At 33.1% G+C, this 17383-nt stretch overlaps 1 protein-coding gene across 22 annotated transcripts in view; it reads left to right on the plus strand.

Moving 5' to 3' along the window:
- The window catches only part of CHD9 (chromodomain helicase DNA binding protein 9), a 236622-nt gene that overhangs the window by 122160 nt on the left and 97079 nt on the right, over window positions 1-17383 (plus strand). For 19 of the 22 annotated variants that reach the window (XM_022555138.3, XM_022555133.3, XM_022555136.3 and 16 more), the window contains 2 exons: window positions 1880-2211; window positions 14620-14731. In XM_022555138.3, the coding sequence (XP_022410846.1) occupies window positions 1880-2211; window positions 14620-14731 (444 nt within the window). Of the gene's footprint in view, window positions 1-632; window positions 716-742; window positions 1077-1879; window positions 2212-14619; window positions 14732-17383 lie in introns of those variants that run through there. The other 3 variants (XM_022555145.3, XM_022555146.3, XM_022555147.2) reach the window with 2 other exon arrangements.

Below are 17383 nucleotides of genomic sequence, written 5' to 3' on the forward strand. Positions count from 1 at the left end.
TAACCCTTTGCTCGTCTTCAGATGTGTTTATGTTTTAAATATTTTAGAGTATCACGGAGAAAAGTATTTTTCTCTGGTAGAAATTGCATTGGACTTTGTTTTTTAATATTGATAGCTACCTACAGCCGTTTAACCACAGTTTTCATTTTCAGATGATTTTTTAAAATCAGGTTTTTACGTATATTTTTTAAAACTTTACTACGGGAAATGGTAGAGTGAGAGTTAATGTGTTACATGGAGGGAAGAACAGTCCATTGGGGGTTAAATTGCAGAGTCTAATGGAATAATAACTGGTAGCACCATCTGCTGGCCTACTTCCTCAGAAGGAGTCAGTATTTTTAACGACATCTCTAATATTCATGCTGATGCATTTTGATGCTTTGTGCATTCATTTCTTTCTGTGCTTTGTTGGAATCTGGCTATCTGCTTACAGCTATTGAGGAAACTCAGCTTTTTAGGACGGGTTTACAGTCTTTTTCATATCTAAATAGAATGAACAGTGGATATAAACTTGCCAAGGCAGAAATGTGTTGATACATCACAATGTGTATTTGTGGAGGGTTGTGCATCTCTTGGTTGCAGCTTGCTAAATAGGCCATTTAGGAATCTTCTTTCAATGCTTTTTTCTTGAGCACTGCCTGGGGTGGTGAAAAAGCAGAGGGCAAGCCTTTGTCTGACGCCAAAAATGTCTTCAGTGAAGAGGCCAAGAGGAAGGGTAAGTGAAAGCCTGAATGAGTGGGAGGAGGAGGGGTTCTTTGGGCTAAAAGGCTAATGGGATTGAATAACCTTCCTTATTACTGGCTGCTGCTGCGGAGTCGTACTGCATCGCCATCTTGAGCTTGTTGCTGTTTTCTCGCGTCTTGGTTATTTGTTATAGCCTGTAGGCCTTAAGGTGGCATTTTAGTAAGCGATTCTAAGCCCTCCCTCCTTTCCCAGTGCTGTAGCACTGCTATGAAACCTTTGATGAGGCAGGTATAGAAAAGATATCCAGTGAAGCACACTGGAACCAGCATGAAAATGTGTTTGGAAATTCCTGGTGGTTTTTTCCCTTGCTGTAGTCAGAGGCATGTTTACGGGTAAGAACGTAACAAAACTGTGATCTAAGAATATGGGATGAATGCGTGTTTAAAGAGAATATTCATTTTAAAATGCTGTTGATCTGCTTCCTGTGATATTGCTAAAATATTAATAATTTTAACGTAAAACTAGAACTTGTTTTTTTCCAGAATTGCTTGAGCAAAATATTATGATATAGAAAGAGAAAAAAAATCCTCATTTAACTCTTTCACAGAAAAACTAAAACTTTCTCTAATTTTAAGTATGGGAATGTCTGTTGACTAACTAGCTACATTGCTGCATAGATTGCACATTAAAATGATTTAAATGAATTCAGGTTCTCATTCCACTCTCTTATAAAGCAGAGAGGCTTTGTTTTTCTAAAAATCATAATAAACTATGGGGAGTAGTCATTCTAAATTAAAGTTGCTATTTAAAATTTATTAATAATTTTCAGAGTTCCGGAATGAAGAGGAAAGAAGAGGCTTATTCCAAATGCCCAGAATATTTACATGACTAAATTTGAATTAGCTATATTTATAGGACAAAATTTGAATCAAATAATCAAGAATGCTCTGAAAATATCAATGAATCTATATTATCCTCCTTTAACTTTCACTTTTAAAAGCAGTAGTTGAGCTTTTTATTTTATACCTACACTAATTTCTAGATCAGCAAAATGTTTTAATTTTAAATTTGTAGCATTCATATATTTGCTTATGTATTTTACTTCTTAAAGTTTAATTCTAAATTTTTGGTTATTTATGTTAATTGTTTAAATGTACTTTGGTATGTTGTATAAAAATTATTTTGATTTCTCTAGCCTCCATCTTCCAAGAAGAGTGATGGTCCTGGGACATATACTAAGTTGCAGAATACCCAGGTGAGGATCATGTCTGAGAAGAAGCAGAGAAAAAAGGTGGAATCAGAAAGCAAGCAAGAAAAGGCTAATCGTATAATATCAGAGGCCATAGCAAAAGCAAAGGAGCGTGGGGAACGCAATATTCCACGAGTAATGAGCCCTGAAAACTTTCCTAGTGCTTCAGTTGAAGGAAAAGAGGAAAAGAAAGGTAGAAGGATGAAATCTAAGCCAAAGGACAAAGAGAGCAAAAAAACAAAAACTTGTTCTAAGTTAAAAGAGAAGACAAAAATTGGGTAAGTTGGTTAAGAAATCTTCTTCCTTTGAAATTTTTGTAAAGTTCAGTCTGTCTAATCTACTTTTGATTTGCGTATGATGTGTTTACTCCCACTTTGGAGTTTTAAGTTGTTAGATACTGTGTGTATCTTACTGCCTTTTTGAATGAATTAGGTAATATTCCAGAATTTACTAAATGTTACTAGTCTATGAACATACTTTTTTGTATATTAATGTTAGTAAAAGGAATTTAAAATAGGAGAACATTTTATATATAAAACAGGAAAAGGAAAAACAAAACAAAACCCATATTGCTGTGCCAGTTCCTAATGTACTTTATTAAAAAAATGCCTTGAAATTTTTTATAAGATTTCTTTACCTCTTAATTGTACTTCACTGGGCACCTTATAGTTTGGAAACATGAAATATTATATTTTCTCATAAACCCACAACATTGAACTAAATGGAATGGCAAGAAAACTAAGACCATTTAAATCAACAATAAGCAGCTCTCGGCTCTTACAGACTTCCTCCCTTACAGTCTTTCTGATTTACTTTATGTAATAAAGAGGCCAGGTGAGGATTAATGCTCCAAGAGAATTATAAGGACAAAGAATTGCTTTAGGAGGGTATATTAATCCTAGGTATTTTTATTTGACTACATACCTAATACATTTTCAAAAAATAGAATATAGTAAGTGTTATTATTTGTTTTATATGTATGTTTGTTTTGCATGCAAGGGTAAAAATAATCTAAGGCCAACATAGTTTAGAATCGGTTTTGCAGGAATATTTGGTTATTTTTGAAGGCTTTATATGAAATTTTAGATCAAGTATTTAATCTGTTTTAGGAAAAATTCCCTTATTATAAAAATCTTCATTTGCTTACAAAATTATTTATGTATTATACATATATTTAGAACTAACACAAATCTGTAAACAATTCACAGCATTTTCAATGCAGCCACCAAACTGAGTTATATCATTAGGTCCTGATGCCTTTCAGTCCAAACCATTAAATAACATGGGCTCTCTTGCTATAATGGAAAAATAATTAATATTATTGATTTTGCATTTCATTTGCAGACAGCTAAGATAAAATTTGAAAGTTAGATTTCTCCTTTTTTATTTAAACGTTTTGGTATGAAAGTATCTTATTTTTTCAATATTTTGTCTAGTTTTAATTTAGGAAACCCCATATTTAATCCTTTAATGTATTAAAAGTTACTGTTATTAAAATTTTCCAGTTTTAACTTATACAGAGATACAGGCAGAGTAGTGGTACCATTTGAAAGGGTATTTAAAAATAATGCATAAAATAAGAGAAAATAGGTAGAGAACCCTCAAGAGTTAACAGTAAGTTTAAATTGATTGGGGGGAGATAACTAGAGGCAAAAGATAACAGAAGTGAACCTGGTTCAAGAAAAAACAATATATAAGGGGAAATTAGAAATAATTAAATTGTAATAGAGAAACATGGATTTTTGAAAAATGTGGATTAATATGTAGGGAATAGTAACACAGTAGAGTATCTGCGTATTCTGTGATATTTGTATTTTTGTTAGAAATAGGTAGATTATTAACAATAAATTATTTTAATATTGCACAGCATGATCAATTTAGTATTTGTTTTTAGAGATAGCATTCTTGAGAAAAGAGGTGAGAATTGTATTGGAAACATATTTCCATGGCAAGGTATTAAGTAATTGACAGAAAAAAACTTGTTGAGAGTGGATTACTTTTTGATAGAGGAATTTATAAGTTGCAGGCAAGTAAAAGTGAAGCTTGCCCATATATTATTAAGCTGTTGGAGTGAAACAGTTTCTTGATCATCTTTATCAGACAACCAAAGATTATTATCATGTTGGAGGAAAAAGCATGGTTGGAAATGAAATTCATATACAGTCTAGAGTTCTATGTTGGTCACTTGAAATATTTCATTACTGTGCTTTCCAATAAGCCACTACATTTTTGAATTTACCATTTTTAATTTTTCAGCGAAGAAGCATCATTTAAATATTAAGTTTACTTGCATCATTTTTTTTTTTTTTTTTTGCGGTATGCGGGCCTCTCCCGTTGCGGAGCACAGGCTCCGGACGCGCAGGGTCAGCGGCCATGGCTCAAGGCCCAGCCGCTCCGCGGTATGAGGGATCCTCCCGGACCGGGGCACGAACCCGTGTCCCCTGCATCGGCAGGCAGACTCTCAACCACTGCACCACCAAGGAAGCCCAACTTGCATCATTTTAATTAATAATATTTCATGATGTATTAAATGTTTTCTTGTAAAGATTTTGTTTTTCTATGAGTTTTAGAAGAATTGAACTTTTGCTAATATCAGATGGTTTATATCAGGTAAAATTAAAGAGAGTGTGTGTTGGAACTTAACCATGAGCAATGTGAAATATAAATTTCAAAAGTGACTAGATTTGTAGACAATAAGTTATGGTTGATATATAGTCAGAGTTGGTGTTTATTTAATCCACATATGTGATGTGATATAATCTAGGAATACTAATCTGAAGAAAACCAATACTGCCTTGCCTCTGCTTGCTAGTGTGCTTGAAAACCTTTTCAGTTTTTCTGTCACTTTCATAGATTAATTTTTTTTAATACAAGGAATAGAGTGTCCTTTTCAGAGACTTTAGTCTCATTTAATCTTTACAACAATTCTGTGAGTTAAATTGGGCATGCAGTATGATAATGTGGTTAAGTTCTTTGACTTTGGAACCAGTTGCACTTATTCAAATTCCCCCTTTGTCACAAGCAGTGTGATCTTGGACAAATACTTAACCTCTCCAAGTTTTAGTTTCCTCAGACATAAAATGAGGATAATGATAGCGCTTGCCTTATAGTGTTATTTTGAGGATGAAATGATTTAATAACACTTAAAGCATATAGAACAATACCTGTTAATAATGTTAGCCATTATTTTCTGAAAATATAAATAACATATAGCTATTTAAGGAAAAAGCCAAGGCCAGGAGCCATGCCCCTTCCTTCAGGCCTAAACTCTCACCTATCTGCCTAGGTTCTCTTTCCATTAAGGCCCTGTTCCTAATAAGATGAATTTAAAAATCAAGCAGACAAATGAAAACAAACAGTTGCTACCTGGTAAGAAGGATAATAGGTTAACCTGTTAATGTTGTTGTTGGTTTTTTTATATGAGAATGCCTCTGTTTATCAGGTTAGCTAGAGTAGCATTTAGGACAGGTAAATTTTGTTTTGAAATATGCTTGGAGTTTGAAAGGAATTACATGGTTATGTGGAAGAGTATAAGTTGAAATGGAAATGGCCGGTGTAAAATGAAGAGTGAGGTAGGACTGGAAACAACCTTCTTCTATTTTGATGTTTTTCATGGTCTTGGCAGTCAGGTTCTAACAAGCTGCCTTTCAAGTAGAGGAGCAGGTATTTCTTTAATAATGGGTGGTACATAATAGATGCTCCATGAATGGGAGGGAATGAATTTTATGGAATGAATGAATGAATGGAAGATTAAATATTAAATGATACCAAATGGTTGTGTTTGATTTGTTAAATCAAGATTAGAAGTGGCAAGCTAATCCTTCATTAAATTACAGGGACAAAACTAATGGTTTAGTAATAGTAGAGAGTTAAATTCTAAAATAAATTCATTCTAAGACTTCTGGTAGAATTTTCTTATTCGGCTCTCTTCGGTTTTAGATTATGTAATAAAATATCACATGATTTGATTGAAGCATTTTTAGATTTATGTTTTATAACTTTGACATTTCAACTATGTTTCCATGTTGTCAGTTATAATTTACTTCTTGCATTAGATTATCAGACTGACAAGTAGAATGCCTTTGATGCTTTAAGATGCTCTTGTGGCCCTGTAAATTTAATCAGTAAAGGTACTTCATGATTAAAAGTAAAAAAATACTTTTTTGTATTATTCATAATTATTCTTTCTGTTTGTTACAAGAATGGGAGTTATCAGGTGCTTAGAAGTAGCTTTTCTCTTTAGTTAAAGCAGAAAACATCTAAGTTAGGAAATATCAAATCAAGTTGGAATTAAGGGTGTCATGTTATAAAGAAAAACAGTAAAACATTAAATTAGATCTGGAACTTATATTGTGCCCTTCTTTGCGATAGTCATTCTGAACCCCCAAGAAGGAAGAAGCAAAATAACATTTATTAATTACCTACCATCATGTGTATACATAGATATGTACATGTGTATTTTTAAACAAAACGAACATGTATGTCCACATGTATGCCTAGAGAGACACATCTAAATAATAATGTAAGGGAAAAATAATGTGAACAAAGTCTGAAGGGAAAATAAGATGAATCATCAGAAATTGGGAATAATCCCTTTATAGTCCATGTTAATAAAGTAACAGATGAGACCCTGATTGCAAGTATTCAAAATAATAAGAATTTAGTATCTGTTTGGATAAAATATAAATGTATTAATTAATTAATTGTTTTTGGCATATGATAAAAAAGCACTTTGAAAAATATATGGTATAAATTTATTATATATATTTTAATTATTAATCATGCCATTAGTAGTCTCTATGTAAGTTCTATAATTTTTAAATGCCAAGAAGATAAAATGTTTTATTGATTTCACTCCTTACATCTAAACTTAAAGTCAGTGAAAATCTGAAACATATTCATCTGCAGAAAGAATTGATATATACATTATGTATTATTACGAATTTAATTAAGATTTACAGGTCCATTTTTAAGATGTATACCTTTACATAAGATGTATTAGTAAGGTTTATCATTAGCAAATGATGTGCTGTTATTTCATTGAATCTAAAATGTCATTGATTATAAGACACACCATTATATGTCAGTAAGAAAGAAAAACATATATTGCCAGTTAAAACTTGGCATATCTTTGTTTATTAGATGAATGTTTGTTTCATAGATGTTAACATGTGGGTAAAATGTGTACCTTAGGACACTGAAGTAAAGTATTTGATTTTAATGTTCCTATTTTGTCAGTATTTTCAAGCATAAACATCATTTTCTTTTTTAAAAAAGAAGAAATAACTTTTTTAAAGAATAAAAATTAAACTGTGCTGATAAATATACTGCCTATGATTAATACTTAGCTAATACTTCACCTTAGTGGCTATATGAAACAACTCAGTGAATTAAACTTTTTGAAAAACATGATGTCCAGTCTTAAACAGGAAGTGATTGATTGATTGATTTTACTTTATTTTATTTTATTTTTTGGCTGTGCCACCTGGCATGCGGGATCTTAGTTCCCTGACCAGGGACTGAACCCGTGCCCCCTGCAGTGGAAGCACAGGAGACCTAACCACTGGACCACCAGGGAATTCGCTAAACAGGAAGTGATTTATAATCCAAGTTACCAAAAATTTACAATACAATGCTGCTTTCACAAATTTAAGGATTAACTAAAATAAAGAACCACTTTAAAACTTGTTTTTTCCAGATGAGTTTAAGCTAGAGTCTTGAATTGAACTTTAAACTGGAGTGATTGCATCAAGTTAAATGTGTTTCTTCTTCTAAAAAAAAAAAATAACACATACATATATTTGATGGCTTTAAAAATAACCTCAGTGCCTTCCACTGGGCTTGCAAAGAGAAAAAAAATTATAATGTAAAATAGTATTTTTGCTTGTTTCCTTTACTTATGATGAATTGGATGTATTAATTACAACAAATGGAATAATTGGATAAGATTCATTGTTTGTCCGGTTATTGCAGTGAGAGGATCTACAGGGGGCAACTGCAGATTGACACTGTAGAATGCAGCTTGTTACACAGCCTCCATGAGTAACATGTGGGCAGGATTTAGATGAGGGCATAAATTGCATCTGAAAATCAAATATAACGTGAAGTATAAACACTGAAGTTTTCTAGTGCCTGTACTTGTCAAATGAATTAACATTTCAAATTTATACTTAGTTTGAAATTGCCCTTGGCTGTCTGAAATAAGTTATGTTTTAATATTTAGTTCATTTATATGCCTGAATATCTGTTGCTGCAGTTCGCTAACATTGATAACAGATCCCTTTCATGTTTTAAAAAACAAAACTTGCATAAAGCCTTTATTATTAATACAGTCTGTATTATTTTGTTGCTTTACTCTGTGATATTTCTAAGAATAACAAACGATCAATTTATTTGTAGAATGTACGTATGATGAAATTTTATTTTAGAATTTTATTTTAGTTTAATATAGTAAACTTGTAATTCATGATGGAAGAATGGAATGCTCTTTGGTAATGGGGTATTTTACTGAGCTGAAATTATCTTATTTCTTCTACTTTTGGATCATCTGATTTCCTTCAGATAACATTTATGGCTATCAGTTGTCATTGTGAGGCAATAGAAATTTCTGGTTGTTCAAAAGTCAATAAACTTTAACCTTAATGATTTTCTAAAGATAATGTAGTTTCATAATTCTCTTTATTCATTAAACTATATTTATTGATATTAAATATCTATTGACTGGTTGAAGTATAGTGTCATTTTATTTTAAAATCAATAAGATATGTTGGAAATAGTAGAGTAGGAGTAAAGAGACCTTTATTGTCTTTTACTGGACTTGTGATTTTGGCAGTTTGTTCTATCTTTCAGGGCTAAAGTTTCCCTATTAGTTTGGTGGGACCAATGTCTGCCTTGCCTATGAGGATCAACAATATTATAGACAAAAGCACTTTGAAATTTTAAGTGTTCTATAAGTATAGAATAGTTTTATTATCCTAAATATTTGTTCCTAGAGTTTTCTTCACTAATTATTTTGAGCCAGTGGTTCCCAAACCTGGTGAGAATTTTTTTACAGTCTGATTGGGATCCCACTTACTAGTTCAGAATTCTGGAGTTGGAACCTACAAATCCGGGGTTTGGTTTGGTTTTGTTAGTTTCTATTTTGAACTAGTCTCACACTTGCAAAAATAGGTCAGAGTTCCTTTAGGCTCTTCACCCAGCTTCCTCAAATGTTAATATCTTATGTAACCTAAGCACAATGATCAAAATCAGGAAGTAAACACTTACACAATTCTGTTAACTGATTTACAGACCTCATGCAAATTGTGTCAGTTGTTCCATTTTTGGGAGCCAGGATCCAGTTAAGGATCCTACATTTCATTTTGTTGTCATAGCTCCTTACACTCCTCCATTTTGGAATAATTCTTCAGTCTTTGTCTTTAATGACACTTTCAACTTTGAAGCATACTAGCCAGTTATTTTGTAGAATGTCTCTCAATTAGAGTTTGTCTTATGTTTCTCATCTGGAATCTGTATTTTTAACAAACAAGCTTCTAATGAAGCCTGCCTCACAGGTTTAGGAATTACTGATCAATACCAACCAAATGTTTGTTCTTATTTGTAGTTTCACTTATATACCATTTTAGAACATATAATAAACTGATATGACTTCATTGTTTCCAAGAATCAGTGTTCTATGTAAGTAACCATAGTATGTGTATATGTATGTATGTATGTATGTGTGTGTGTGTATAGATATATTGTTTTCTTTTTAACTCAGAATTATGTCAGTCAAGAATGACTTCAAGTTTTAGAATCAACTTTTTTCCTACAATGGAAATGTGCCTTTTTTGAACAGAATGGGCATATGTAAATATTTTGGATTTCAGAAGTTTAGTAGGAAACTATTACATTTGAAATAGCTCTTACAAAGTTACAATTTGAAAAATATTTTTGCATGGGTTAAGGATAGTTAATGAGTTTATGAAATAAGATGCTACTCCAGGTCTGTAGGAAAACATTGGAAGAAAATGCAGAATATATGAAAAATAAGATTTGAGGTCTTTTTTAAAAATTTATTTATTTTTGGTTGCATTGGGTCTTCGTTGCTCCGTGCGGGCTTTCTCTAGTTGTGGCGAGTGAGTGCTGCTCTTCATTGCGGTGCACGGGCTTCCCATTGTGGTGGCTTCTCTTGTTGCGGAGCACGGGCTCTAGGCAGGCGGGCTTCAGTAGTTGTGGCACGCAGGCTCAGCAGTTGTGGCACACAGGCTTAGTTGCTCCACAGCATGTGGGATCTTCCTGGACCAGGGCTCGAACCCGTGTCCCCTGCATTAGCAGGCAGATTCTTAACTACTGCGCCACCAGGGAAGTCCCTCTTTTTTTGTTTTAAGTACAATTTTCAAATAATATAATGAAGGTTTATCTAAGGTATTATAGGAAACGTTTTTATCTAACCTACCCACCTCTACCAAAAAGGGTGAGTGTTTAAGATTGCTTTGGTAGAACCTAGTATTTAGGCAATGTTTATTTATAAAAATATTGTTTAAGCAACTTAGTCCACTGTCCTTAGAGAGTTTCCATTTAATTACTTTATACTGCTAGAAAGGAAAAGTACAACCTCTTCATAGTCATAAATACAAAAAATTAAATATCTCTGCTCCTGATTTCATTGAAGTTTTATTCAGTGGGATTTGAGTCTTGAAGCAGCCACACAGATACCATATCAGAATATGTATACAGAATTTATTTAGCTTACCAGACACTGAGAAAATTCCTTTTTAATCAGTATATTGATGGGTTTTAACAAACCTTGATCTGTATTTCATAGGAAATTGTTATCTAAGTAACTGAACTTTCCTGTCACTAGTGTTATCCTCATCTACAAACTAGTCTAAAATATGCATTTAGGTTTGGAGATGGATAGCAAATGGGGGAGTGCATGAAAACTTTTCTACCAGTCATTTTACTTTGAGTTATCCCTTACCTTGCCACTGAAAATCATCTGCACAAGTACTTTAGGTTATATTAAATCACCACAAGTAGCATAATGGTTACCCTAAGGAGGAGGTTGTTACTTGAAGAGAAAGCATGACAGGAGACTTCTGGGAAACCAGTAATGTCTTGTTCCTTGATCTAGGATCTGGCTATGTATTTATGTTCAGTTTGAGAAAATTCACTGAGCTGTATGTACTCTTTTGATGTGTGCACGTTTCTGAATTTACATTATACTGTAATATTAGTACACTATTAGTTTTAGGAAAAGTGAGGGATTGCATTTGGGGCCATTTTGAGATTTTAATGTCTGTGAGATATCCATACTGATGTGTCCAATAAACAGTTGGTTTATTGAATGAATCTGAAGTTTGGGGAACGGTCTGAACTGGAGATACGAGATTTGAGAATCTTCACCTTCTAAGTGGTTGTTAAGAATAGATTAAATTAAATTTCCTGGAATAGTATATAGAGAGGGAAGAAGGCTGAAGACAGAAATTTGAGAAATACCAAAGTTTAAGGGACTGACAGAACAAACTGAATCTTGCTGAAAATCAACATACTAAGAGAAGAAGAGCCAGAGAAGTTTAGTGAGAACCAGAAGAATGTTGTGTCATGAATCCAAGGGTGCAGATGAGGAAAAAGTGATTAGTTATGTGTTGGTAGATAAAATTTTTAGAATTTCCGTCGGATTTGGCATTACAGGGGTCATTTGTGGCCTTAGACATTAGGAGTTCAGAAACATATTAGGAGTTTAGTGAGGCATATTTAATTTCTATTTCAATTCTTACTGTGGTATGACTTTAAACAAGTAATTTAATTTCTCTAAGCCTCAATTTCCTCTTCTTACAAAATTTGCCTGTCAGAGTTGTATGACCATGAAGTGAGAGAACACATGTAAAGCCAGCAGAGGCTGACCCAGTAAACACTGAATAAATGGAAGCTATGAATATGAAAAGTAGTTTTAAGACTTCAGATTATAGTGGGTTGAAGAATGAAAGAAACGGTATAGATGACTTCTTTGAGAACTGTGGATAAGGAGGAGGACCATCATGTGGTATCTAATAGTAGATATGACCTCAAGGGAGATTTTTATTTTAGGAGGGAAACCAGAGTAAAGGAAAAGGGACCAGAAGACTGAGGAAATGACCATTGAAAGAAGGGAGAGGGAATAGCGTATAACTATGGTTGGTTCCTTAATGTTGTTTCAGAGTATCTTTTTGTACTTCCTCTGATTTCCCGGTTCCAACATAAGCTATATGTTTGCTCGTATTTATTTCACATACTCATAAAAGTGCAAGTGAGATATCAAGTAAGAATTACCATTATACTGTTGAAGGTGGCGATCAAACCAATATGAGAATACCCTGGGGATAAATCATTCTAGAATTTTTTTCTCACCTCTCATCATCCAGTCAATAACCAAGTCCTGTTGTTTCTGCTTCCAAAATGAAAAATTGTATCTTTCTTTCCCTCTTCACCCACACTACCATGGCCCTATATTTCACTCTTCATCTCTCTCACCTGAATTGTCAGTCTTACCGCTGGTTTCCCTGACTTGCATTTCACTTCCTTCTGGGTGCATTGCTCCCTTGTTTAAAATTCTTTTTTTCCCCCAATTTTATTGCGATGTAATTGACATATCACAGTGTCTTAGATTAAGGTATACAACATAATGATTTGTTGTGTGTATATATTGTGAAACTATTACCACAATAAGTTTAGTTAACATCTTATCACCTCACATGGTTATATATTTTTTTCTTGTGATGAGAACTTTTTAAGATGTACTCAGCAACTTCCAAATATATAATTCAGTATTATTAACTATAGTCACCATGCTGTTTACACCCCTAGAATGTTTAAAATTCTTACATCTTCCAATTGGTTTATTTTTTTCATTCATTCAAAAATATCTCAGTGCCATTTGTTGTCAGTCGTGAACTAGACAGATTTCTTTTAAATTCCTGCCATGTCGAGCTTAAAGCTGAGCTTAAACTAAAACATTAAGTCCTTGCATGTAATACAAGGTCTTCTGTGATCTTGACCCATCTCCTCCTGTAGTACTTTGTGTGTTCCTGACATGCTCTTATCATTGCTTATTCTCATTCTTCTGCAATGTACCCTGCCTTTTCTTTTCATTACTTGTTGGACTCTCTTTCATCATTCAGTTCCCTATCTCAAACTTTACCTTTTCTGTAAAGCCTCCTTTACTCTTCAGTAAACATAAGGATTTCTCCCTTTGTCTTCACATTACATCTTGTGCTAACTTCCTCTTTAGCATTTTAGCTGGGATCATATTCTAACAATGATGTGTTAAGGTTGGGAACCGTGTCCACTCTATCTTCAAAACCTAGAACCTAGGAAAGTGCCTGGCATATCACAGTTAGATATAGTTACCATTAGTTGAGAAGTTACTGTGTGTTAAAGGCTGTGCTCAGACATGTATTATCCCACTTAATTCTCAACAACAATAGAACTAGCTATTGTAATATCCCTATTTTACAGGCAAGGAAGCTATCAAGTAATTTGCCTAGTGTCCCACAGATAGGTAAATGATGAAATCAAGCTTTACATCTTTGAAACTACGATTTCAAAGTGCATGCTCTTAACCTTCAAGTTCTCCAACATTAGTAAATAATTATTGAAAAAAATTTTGATATATTTCTGATATATCATACCTGAAAGATAATATTTGGGGAGTTTTCTATGTTTGAAATGCAGAAATCTAAAGTAGAATTTTCCAGGGACTTCCCTGGCAGTCCAGTGGTTAAAACTTCACCTTCCAGTGCAGAGGGTGTGGGGTCAATCCCTGGTGGGGGAACTAAGATCCCACATGCCTCGGGGCCAAAAAACCAAAACATAGAATCAGTATTGTAACAAGTTCAATAAAGACTTTAAAAAAATGGTCCACATTAAAAAAATCTTGTAAAAAAAATAAAATAAAATAGAATTTTCCTGATGGCGCTTGAAGATCATTCCATCTCATCTGTTGAAACAGATATGGAAATGTGGGATGTACTTCTATGTACTTCTATCGTTGATCAGGAAAAAACATAGAAAACACATTTTTATTTTAGACATTTAGAGTCAGTGTGTGTTAACATATTAGAGAATGTAAACATATACGTACTACAGAAATATAAAAAAAGAAAGTCCTTACTCTTTAGGAACATATAGTATAGCTAAGAAAAGCCTTAACGTAAGTGAAATAATCAAAGAACAATCAATTGGTAAAGTGTTTTAAGTAAGGGAGAAACTACTATAGGGTAGAAAGAAGTATAGAGGCTTTTGGAGAATAGGTGGGATTCAAAGGAATTGAGCGGAATTTGAAATAAATAGGTAGAAGGAAAAAAATCCCTCATTCCAAACCTACAAGATAATAAAATAAATGAATTACTTTAATTATTAAATAGTTATATCACCTGACATTTTTCTCATGAAAAATAATCTTGAGCCTAAAGAAACAAGTGATAGAATTTGTCTGCCTTTCTTTGCTTAGAAATATGTTAACTGTAGTACTGGTTTGTATTTGTTCCATTGGAATAGAGTTTATCATGTGAAAATGTCATTATGGATTTCATGATAAATAGCATCTTTGGTTGGACATTCAAGTGATATAAAATGGAAAAAAGTTTATCATGGGAATCTTAATTTGCCCCAAAATGGAAAAGTACAAAGAGATCTTACTGTTTGCTCTCTTTCTCTTGAAACAGCAAACTCATTATTACATTGGGTAAGAAACAAAAAAGAAAGAATGAGTCTTCAGATGAAATATCTGATACAGAGCAGGTGCCACAGCATGCATTCAAAGAGGAAGACTCTCAAGTGAGTATTAAAATTTTTTCTGAGAAATGAAGCACTGGCAGAATTATTTAGATAGCATAATATTGTTTTATGGGTATTTATACTATAGTTTAGTGGTAAAAATGCATTTTATTGTATGGTAGAACTTATATGACAGCATTATTAAAATATGGTCCTAGTAGTATTCCCATAGAATGTTAGACCTGGGAGGAAACTTACACATCCTCTCCAAACCCTCTCAGTTTTCAGATAATGAAACTGAAGCCCAGAGAGTTTAAGTAACAGTCCAAAGTCCCTCGTGGCTTTTAACATGGAGAAGTATCCAGGGATATTATCCTATACTTACAGAGTACTTTTGAATGAATTTAATGCTGGAGATATTAATTTTAAAAGTCACATACAAATGATAAAGCAAATGGGTTGAATCATTCCTAGAAATAATTCCTTTGGTCTGCTTCTATTGAAGAAAAGATAAACAACTGTTCTAAAAATCCCCTAATGTAGACAAAAATACTGTGCATTTTCCTCTTTCTTTCTTTTTGTTTTTGAATAGCTATATATTCAAAGTAACCTTGTGAAGTTAAAAAACTATATATATATATATATATATATATATAGTGAAGGTCATAATAATTCAGGCCACCCTCTGCTTTCTAATAATTAAAGTACAACTATAGGCCGTAGGGGCGGTGGCATTTGTTGCATTATGGGGCCAGAAAGCCCCTGAATGGCCTTTCTTCTTCCTTATGCAGCTTCTTATCCAATGGGAGAGTAGTGGCTCAAGGCTCCTGGGCTGCTGCAAGAGTTGAGGTAAGGGCAGTGACTAAAGCTCCTAATATTATATGGCCTGGCTTTTTCTTCATATGTTATCCTTAACTTAGGCAAACTTATAATTATTCAACATGAGAAAATTAAGTTAAATTTTTACTAAAATAATGCTGGCCATTTTTCCATTATGTAATTAACAAACAATGAAATGGTAGAATAGGTTAACATGCACATTTTTTCCATACTTTTCACTGTCGTTAATTAGGTTGCTTTGACAGATGTGTTGCTTTAACACAAAAAATTTAATGGGGAAGGAAAAAAGAATTTTCTCGTAAACAATTATAAATCTATATTATTGATATATTTAAATATATTATTATATAAGTGCTGTATAAATATATAAAAGTAGCTTTCAACCACAATGGATTGTCAAAATTTGAAGGTTTGAAAAGTAATGCAAGGTTTAGAGCCAGGTGGAAATCTGAAAACATGATTATCATACTTAATTTTTTACCTAACAGAGAGTAATGCAGTAGTCTAACTATATTTAGAGACTTAAGTTATTTTAAAAAGCCCCTATAGCACATTTTATTAGGATTATTATAAGAAACAAGTGATATCATAACGAACTATTCAGTCATTTAAAAGCATAATGTTTCTGACCTCTTATGTGAAGTGCTGTTGACTGATCTATTAAAGCCTTTAAGACATAAGAAGAATAAAGCTAGAAAAAAGAAATATGAAGAAAGAATTTGTCACTGTTTTAAATTGTCCTTCGAAAAACATTATGAAGAAAGAAAGCCAAAAATATCCACATTAGCCTAAAATGCGGACATTCAAATTAGCTTTGTATTTTTAAAGTAGTAGAACTATTGTATGACAGAGAAAGTTAATTGGTGAGAGTGGTACCTTACTTGGCTTTGCCTAATATGTAACTATATGCTCTAGTGGAATGTAAGTTATGATGAAATCAGCTCATAGAGCTGAAAAACTCAGAGTTTGTTTAATTACTCAGAAACTGATAAAGTCTTCATAGAATGAGGGAGCAGTTTACAGTAAGTAGCTCTCATTCTGTCTTGTGAAAAATTACCTGAGTGTGCACTTTTGTGAGTTGAAAGGATTCTTTCAGGCCACTTGTTTACTACTTACTAAGAACTGTGTGTGACATTTCAAAGTTCCAGTAGATGCCTAAGTGACCAGAAAGGAAACTTTAATGCTGAAATCATCTACAGAATCTTCTAAAAGTGTACTGAATTATTCCCAAACTTCATTATTTAAAAGATTTATGCCTAGTGAGACATAACATTGGTTATATAGGTTATTGTTAGAATAATAAATGTCATGAATGGTTATTAATTTAAACTGTTCTTGAGCATTAAGAACTATATGATTCCTGTAATCTAACTCCAAACATTCCTTTAGCCTAGTATTAGATTTGAGATCCATAGAATTTTCCCTCCCAGGGAATAATAAATATTTCATATCTTTTCCAAAATAGGATGTGGGAAAATTGGGTTTCTTAAGAAGTCCTTTTTTATAACTTTTGTATGCCACCTTCCTGTCTCCCATAATGACAAAATTGTTACCTTGAGTTTTGAAAATGTAAATATCTTCATGGCTAAGAGATGGTGACCCATCCTAATTGAGGCATGGAATTTTTCTACTACATTTGGCTGAGCTACCTCACCACAGTAGTGCCTTTCTTTCTCTCAATATTCCACTACTCTCAAGAGAAAGAGGCACTGCATCCTTTCTGGATGCAAATAACAGTTTGTACCCACACTGCTGCACTGATTCAGTTTTGTCATGGCAACGGAAGTATGAAAGACCTCCCAAATTGAAGACATTGGCAGAAACCAAAAGGAGAACACATGGGTTATTCTTTTGGTTGCATCTGGGGGGAAT

This window comes from Delphinapterus leucas, chromosome 20, assembly GCF_059928025.1.
Source record: "Delphinapterus leucas isolate spDelLeu-1000000601 "Yukka" chromosome 20, BTC_Dleu_Yukka2, whole genome shotgun sequence".
NCBI classification, from domain to species: domain Eukaryota; kingdom Metazoa; phylum Chordata; class Mammalia; order Artiodactyla; family Monodontidae; genus Delphinapterus; species Delphinapterus leucas.